Raw genomic sequence first — 7,999 nt, forward strand, 5'->3', positions numbered from 1 at the left:
CAGCATTCTCTGAATATAGCAGCTTGCTGTTGATTATCAGGGAAATGAACTCGCAGCCTGGCGGCGTCTCCATTCCTAACACCACCCCTCCCTGAGCACACCCTCCACCACCAGCCACCGCAGCTCCCCACGCCGGGGGCCCCCACCGCCGGCCGAGCCACGCTCACTGCGGCTGCGGGCGCCACGTGAACCGCCCGAGCAGAGCCTGGGGAAAGAAAGCGGGAGAGGCGCTCCGGACTCCCGCCCGCGCGCGCTCGCCCCCACGCGGGCTAGAGGCCGGCCGGGCCCCAGGGCTGCGGCCTCGGGAGGGAGGCGCGGCGTGGGCCGGCCCAGCGAGGAAGAGCCCGCTCAGAACCGTCACCCGGGTTTCCGGGCACGTTTCCTCGCTCTCCCCAGGCTGAAGCCCCACCCGTCAGCCTCTGAACTTCCTTCTCTCGCTTGCACTTTAGCCAGTCTTTAGACCCTAAGTGTGTGTGTGTGGGGGGGAGGGGGGTAGTAGAAGGAGTGAAACGGAGTTGCCTAAGCTACTTGGGCTCAGAAGGGCGGTTTAGGGGGAGTAGGGGCGGCAGTTTCAAGGTTCTCCGACTTTTGTGAGGCAGGGCTGGGGGGGTAGGCAGGCGTTGGCCCCTTTAAGATCCGCCCGCCCCCCTCACCCCCCCCAGCCCTTTCCCTCCCTCTCTTAGAGGCCAATTTTGTTAATTAAATGTTTTGTTTGCGACGCAGCTCTCATTCATTGCGGACACGTCATTCGGAGCAGATCTAAGCCAGAGACCAGATCTCATTAGATAAAGCCCATCAGAACTAAGAAAATGGAGGAGCCACTAATTAAAGCTTTTAATTGTGCGGATTCGCTGCAGCAAGGCAGTTGCTTTATCTGAAATCTTGGAGGGAGAGAAGGCAGAAGCCCAGCTCTGCCCTCCAGATACCAGGCCACAAAAGAGAACGGGTCTGAGGAGAAAGCCCCCTGGTCCCAGTCAGCCTCTCCCAGCTCTCAAGCCGCTTTTTAGTCAGATGTAGGTTGCTTAAAACCAAACAACATCAAAATACCACAAAGTCGTTTTACAAGCCCCTTCATAAATTGTTCCCTGATCCCAGCTGGGTCAAGGGGTCCTTATTTCACCTGGTGGCCAGCAAGCAGATTACACTCTTCAGTTGTGGCTCTTGGGGAACTGAAAGCTCCTCCAACAAGTGGACTAGAGGAAACTGGGAATGGATAACTCACAGGAAAAAGATAATCTGTACCCTTTTTCTCACGCTGGTATCTCAAAGTGCAAATGGGGAAGTTTCAACGAAGATTTCTGAGATCTCTAAATTGGGCAGGGGTCCTCAAGAAGCTGGTAGCAGAGTCAAGAAATTTGCCACTGAGCTTGAACTCCTCTTTCTGAGGCCTGATTCTCAGTGGTTCTCAGTGTAACACCTAGTTCATGAGCTCCAGTTCCCAGACTCAGAGGCAGAAAGAAAGGAAGTGAAGATATGAATCTAATTAATTAAGGATCAAGGCTGGGTACACATCTTCCATTAATCTACGGCTCCATTAAAGGACAAAAATACATAAAATGAGCATGTATATTTGGCCCCAAGATTACAAAATGGTACGATTCCCAGAAAGCCACTAGCCTAAACTTGTCTGAGGGAATGAATGCAAGTGGACCTATCTTCCTTTTAATTAGTGGCAATCAGAAGGGAAGGTTTTTGAAGACACTGGAGATGAATCCATACCATTCACAGAATTCTGAACAGTACTGTCAATTTTTCCACTACAAACTGCCCTCTTATTTTACCACAGTTTTGCTCTATTTAATTACAATTCTGTCAAAGCTCATGGCTTTGCTTGGAAGGAGGACCAGAAAGCATTATGCTCCTGCTCCTGCTGATTTTCCAACATTTACTTCTAAAAGAACACTTAGTGAAATTAATGTTGCCCTCTAAATTTAAAAATAAGAGCCCTCTCCTGTCCTATATTTCTTGTACTTGGCTGATTGAGGATGCCAGCTGAGTGGACATAGGTTGCATTATCGGAATAACCAAATGCCATTTTACTCCATCATTTTACATTAATGATATCACTGGGGTAAGCATACCAATACTCGGCTCTGAAATGCATGAAAATCTTCTGCAGTTATCGGGTGCAGAACAGAATCACAACAGGAGCTAAACTTTGAAAAAAATATATAGTGCATTGATTCACCCGCAATTTAAGAGCAAAATTAACCTACTAATAATCACTATAAAGAAAAAGACTTCAGGCAGAAACTAAGATAGAAAGCAATTCTTAAAAGTGCAGTTCTCTAGTATCAACGGTGTGTGCGTGTGGTTTTTTCTTTCTCTTTTTTTTTTTTAATTACTGGATGTTGAAATAGAACACCTCCTAGAAGCATTCATGTGCATCAGTCTATCAAACCATTTACTCAAATTAAATGTGTAATCCTTCAAATGCCTCCTTTCAAATTAATGAGTTTAAGTAGCTTGAGTTCACCTGAAAAGATCCTATAGGCACCTGACCTCCTGAATTCTTTTCATTAATTGCACTGAAACTTGTTGGAAAAGACTGCTTACATGAACATACGAATGCTCCTATACATTCCTTTAAAATGCAAGATTAGTATAATTCTATAGCCTCTTTTTCTAAATCCCTTTTGGAGAACAAGGGCAGTGATACAAATAACAACACACAAAAAAAACCCTGCACATTCCTCACTCCAAGAACCTACAAATTCTACACTTCAAACAAAACCACATACTAACATGGAGCATTCAAAGCCTCTAAGTAAGTAACAGTATGAAGAGAAACATTACAGCTAAGTTGCTTCGTTTTATTTTACCTCCAACCCTTTCTATAAGAATTACAAGTGTTTAAACTGATGGGTAATCAGCATTTTTCACAAAGAGCACAAAGAATGAGTCATAGCTTTCTGCTAAAAAAGTTTAAAGGTGCTTATGTAAATATCTTAATTAGCCATTACCATAGGCAAATCATTTCACACTAACTACACTTTTCTTTTTAAGTTAACCTTTGTCTACAAGTTTTTCTGTGGGTGCCTACCTAGCTTTAAGAAAGCAGTTTAAACTCCCACTTGAAATGTTTCTTTTTAGTTGAGGGGCCCTTTTTTAAGTAGGGGCTGACACTTAAAATTTCCAACAGTCCTCATACATCTTCCCATACCAAGAAGCCAGTCTCACCAAATGTACACTTTTTAATTAGTATAGCATTTACCATTAAAAAGAGGAAACTAATACCATTTTCTTAAATCCCTAAAATTCTACCAACCTGAGGGTTTTGGGGGCTAAGACTACAGTTTATTATCATAGATACCCACTGTCTTCTTTAAAATCCATGGAAACCTTGGGTCTATAGCATTGACATCAAGGTAAAAGCTGCAAAGTCTTACCTAATGTAGTCATTTCTGCAAAGGATCATGCCGCTCTTGGTGTAACAGGACGTGCCGATGTCGCCCAGGTGTGCCTGGCAGCAGGAGCACTTGAGGCACCGGCTGTGCCAGTAGCTGTCCATGGCATAGAGCAGAAAGCGGTCTGCAATCTTGCCCCCGCAGCCTGCGCACCGCTTCCAGGAGAGGGAGCCGGCCGTCACCGGGGGCAGCTGCAAGCTGCTGCCCGGATTCACCATGGTCTGCAGAGGGCGGGAAGGGGGCCGGGGAAGAAAGACAAAACAGGAGCAGTGTAAAAGTTAGTAAGAGCAAGGCTGCGGAAAGAGCCCAGTCCTCCCTAGAGCTGCTGGAAGAGAGAAGCTAGTACTGGGAGGGTGAGGGGCAGAGGGAAGGAGGGAGGCTGGCGGCAGCAGCCGCCTGTTTACTTTTCTCAAGCTTTGTTCTTGGGCCACGAGCTCCTCTCAACTTTCCAGCGCTCGCCACCGCTGACAATTTCAGCTTTGGTACTGTCAAAACTCCGAGCGAGGCTCGGGCTGTGCGCTCCACCCCTTTCAGCGCCTCCTCCCAGCCCCCGCCTCCGCCCACCTTCCCCTCCTCCTCCACCCCGCCGCCCGCCCCCAGCAAATGAGGGTCAAACCCACCCACTGCCGCGCCCAGCCCCTCCCCAGCCCAGGCCAAGCCGGGAGAGCGAGCCGAGGGGAGTGGGGAGGCAGCGGCCCCGCCGGGCCCCGCCAGAGAGCCACGTTCCCTCCCGAAGTGCAGCTGCAGTTCACAAGTTATGCAGAGAGTTGGGTTTTCAGAAAGGGAAGGAGGAGGGACGGGCTGAGGGGCGATGGGGAGCGTGATGGTGGGAGGGGAGGCGAGAGGCGGGAGAGGGAGTGCGGTGTGTAAAAGTTGCGAAACTGGTTTTTCGTATTTTAAACAGCACCTTTCACATGCCATTGTGGTGACCGCCATCTCCCATTATTGTTCCAAATCTCATTTCATTTTGAAGATCAATGAGTGTTTTCTCTGGGTTTTCAGGACACAGGCAAGAATAATAGATCATTGAACTTTAGGATGCCTGTTAACTTCCTATACAAACACTCTTCACTTTGGTCTCCCTAATCTGCCCTTGATCAGCAATTTAAATGTTAAAGCTTTGTTCCACCAAAAGGGGGGTGGTGGTACAGATAATATGCGAAAAGGCACTATTAAGGGATGCACAAAGTTCAATTAGAGATAGCCCTGCTGTCACCAAAAACTGCTTTTAAAAATTCCCCACTTTTTCTAATGAATGCCACAAGAGAAGCAACTGGGTATAATATAAGAATCAATTTATAAAGCTTAGCTTAAACCGATTAATTTGTTGCCTCCAATCCTGAGTCCAATAAAGTCCTAGTGTTCCTCCAGTCACTTATTCTATAAAAAGATCAAGTTATTTACTGCCAATTAAGCAGCCTGTTTTGTCTTTGTCCTCTGTAAGCCGAGAGTGTGGGCTCTCCCCCCGAGGCTCCAGGCTATCTGCTCAAGACATTCAGCTGATACCTCAAGAAGGGAGAGGGCGAACTTCGCCTGTCCCTGGCCCAACTTGGCTGCAGCAAATTGAAAAAAAAGAGAGAGAGAGAAGGGACGGGAACGAAACAAGGACTCAGGTTCCTTAAATAGGCCGATTTTAAACACATTTCCTCCGAAAGAGTCCCGGAACGTGTGTCCAGCAACCGCACAATAAACCAGAATAAGAACTGCACCAATTAAGCTGTAACAAAACCCTGAGACTTTGGAACAGGACCACTCTAAAACCCATTAGCATTGCATTTATCCGAATGCATCATACCTTTATGTAAATTGATTTATCTGATGCATTTACTCGAGGAATTGCTTTTTGTTACAATTTCAGCCCTAACCCAAATGAATCTGCATTTCCTGCCCTAGGTCTTTAAACTGCCCCCCCCCCCCACGTTTTAATCGCACCGAATTCCTTTTTAAATGGGGAGAGGGAGGGAGGAGATTCCAAGCTGTTCCCCGCCCCCATCTTTGGTGAGAGGTAAATACATATGTATATATATTTTTTTTAAAAGGAAACATTACACGGAGAAAAGCATCCAGTAACCCCATTAGCTAAAGCTCTTAAGGACAAGCAATACCTTAATGCTGATTAAATCTAAAAGAGATGAATCAAGAGGACTGACCAGAAACTGACTCCCCTGATAACTAAGGACGGGCCCTCATCAAGTTTCATTTAGACTTGGGAAAAAAAAAAAAAAGAAAGCTTTTAAGTTAAATAGGCTTATACTCTAGTAATTACATAGCCAAGCAATTTAGGTCCTGGGATAGTGAAGAGAAATAGAAAGCAGAACTGGCAGCTAGAGGCAAAAATCGGCCCCCCTTTAACAACGTCTCTGGTGTTTTTTAATGGAGACCAAGGGAGGGACAAACGTAGCGCTGGCAATTTGTAGTACAAAAATGGATGCTTAATTCATGTCTTGATTTTAATTAGGTGATTCACCGGATTTCTCCTGGATTGGAACAAAGACTTATAAGCCAAGAGGAATTTTTTAAAAGACTGAGCAATACCGAATCCTACTCACTTCTATCCTTTCTGCCACTGTTACAAAAATAGTGTTTACTAGGAGAAGGGGGGGTCATGTCTAATACCCCCAGTCCCACTACTTTTCATCTTTAAACCCTCATCTAAAGACCTCCGGACCAAGCCCCTTATGAAGTAGAACTACCTCCAAGCCCCACTAAGCAGCCCACCAGCTCCATCTCCATCTCCAAGAACGCTTTTGTAAGCAGGAACCGCTACAAAGCTGGCGGCCCCAGGCTGCCCTCCGCGTTAGCTCTCGCAGGCCGGCCTCGGTAGTTTCAGACTCGCGCATTATCTAAACCGACGTATTGTTTACTTGCAATTTGGGACGGTCAAGGGAAGGAAGCCAAAGGAAACAGCCCCAACCGAGAGCAGCCCCTTCCTCCCCCACTCACCCTCCCGGCCCAAGGCTCTCTGGCCGCCCCCTTACCTGCTTTTCCCCTATATTGCAATATTGCGAGAGGCGGCGGCGGCGAAATGCGAGTGAAGCCGCTCGGCTTCCAGGAAAGGGGCGCCTCGGCTGGCGGAGCTGGAGGGAGGGAGGGAGTTCTTGCAGAAGCAGGAAAGGGGAGGAGGGGGCTAAGGGCTGCTTTTTTTTTTAAACTGAGAGCCAAAAGTTCAATTTATTGGTGCATAGGCTAAGTGGCAGCCGGGCTGGCAGGAGAAGTGTCAGTCTCGGTCCTCGTCCTTCGCCGCCTCCGCGCGAGCAGCTGCAGGAGCCCTCGGCCCGCGCTGCTCGGCTTCAGGCGCGGCGCAGTGGCAGCAACTGCTGCAATCGCTGCTGCAAGTTTGGCAATGTGGCTTCACTTTGTATATTCCCCCGCCCGGCGGCCCCCGCCCCCGCCCGCGCGCCTCCCGCTCCTCCTCCTCCTCCGCCGCCGCCTTCTTCCCTCCCGCGCGCTCGCTCGCGCGTTCGCTGGGGTCTGGAGGCGGCCGCTGCTCTACCGGGCTTTCTGCACCTCCAGCCGGAGAGGAGCAACAGAAACAACAGACCCGGCGGCGGCGGCGGCGACGGTAGAGCGTGCGGAAGCCGGGCGGCGGGCGCGCCCAAGTGTTGAGTAGCCGCGGCCGGCCAGGGCCCGGCGCGCTGCAGCCTGCGCCGCGGCCGGGGCTGCTTGCCGGGGCTGTTGCTGCCCGGCTCGGAGGCGGCAGCGGCGGCGGTGGCGCTGGCCTCTAGCCGACTCGCTCGCTCCCTCCGCGGCTCTTACACATGTGTTACTGACAGAGCAAAATCCCAACTACTCCCCGGCTCTGCCGCCGACGTCAGCGACCCTCAGCCACTGGGCGGCCGGATTGTTCAGGCGGAATAATAAAACCTGCCAATCCGGGGAAGGACAAAGGGATGACTGAAACGAGACTGGGGGGGGGGGGGGGGGGACGCGGAGGAGGGAGCCAGGCGGAGGAGCGGGGCTGAGAAGGGAGAGAGCCAGGGCCAGAATCAAGTGGGGAGGAGTGACGGGCGGGCCGTGCGCCTTGGACCCCTGTCTAAGCAGCCCTTCGCAGTCCGAGTGGGGAGTTGAGGAGCCAGGCAAAAGCACCTGTCCTCGCAGCGCGCGGGGGACTCGGGGATCGGCACGCTCGCCCTTCGGCCTTCGGGAGATGCCCTCTTGCTCAGAGAAAGGAGACTTAGGAAACTTACTTGACATCTTTCTTAAGAATGGGTCCTTTCTGTTTGTAAAGAAATGTTCCTATAATCTCTCTCTCTCGCACACACCATACTACAAATGCAGAAAAGCTAGTTTGGATTTTGGAGTTTTATGAACCTTAGTGAAAGTTTTGTTAACAGGATAAACTTAGTAAAGAAAGCAATAACCATTGAACTCCTGTCTAATTAACCCACTTCGCCTGAACACAGGTAGAGGCTAAGTTCCTTTTAGGCCTTTCGAAGATTTTGTCAAGATCACACCTCAACTTTTCAAAGTTGCTGGAAACTTCAGAGACAAAGCCATTGAGCCTCCATCCTCCTTACCCTGCAGGGTGAGAGGCCAAATTTCTTACAAGTCACCCTAAACAAAGAAGGTTATTGCGCTGGAGCATACATACT

The 7,999-nt window shown here is 49.4% G+C and overlaps 1 protein-coding gene across 2 annotated transcripts in view; it reads right to left on the reverse strand.

Moving 5' to 3' along the window:
* LOC102876278 (LIM domain transcription factor LMO4-like) overlaps positions 1-6,549 on the reverse strand; it is a 16,108-nt gene extending 9,559 nt beyond the window's left edge. Inside the window, exons 1-2 of one of the 2 annotated variants that reach the window (XM_006898222.1) lie at positions 6,386-6,549; positions 3,390-3,628 (exon numbers count right to left, since the gene is read on the reverse strand). In XM_006898222.1, the coding sequence (XP_006898284.1) occupies positions 3,390-3,625 (236 nt within the window). In that variant the 5' untranslated portion in view covers positions 3,626-3,628; positions 6,386-6,549. Of the gene's footprint in view, positions 1-3,389; positions 3,629-3,811; positions 3,959-6,385 lie in introns of those variants that run through there. The other variant, XM_006898223.1, reaches the window with a different exon arrangement.
* Positions 6,550-7,999: the final 1,450 nt, after the last annotated feature.

This window comes from Elephantulus edwardii, unplaced genomic scaffold (assembly GCF_000299155.1).
Source record: "Elephantulus edwardii isolate Elephantulus edwardi_28Jun2011 unplaced genomic scaffold, EleEdw1.0 scaffold00224, whole genome shotgun sequence".
NCBI classification, from domain to species: domain Eukaryota; kingdom Metazoa; phylum Chordata; class Mammalia; order Macroscelidea; family Macroscelididae; genus Elephantulus; species Elephantulus edwardii.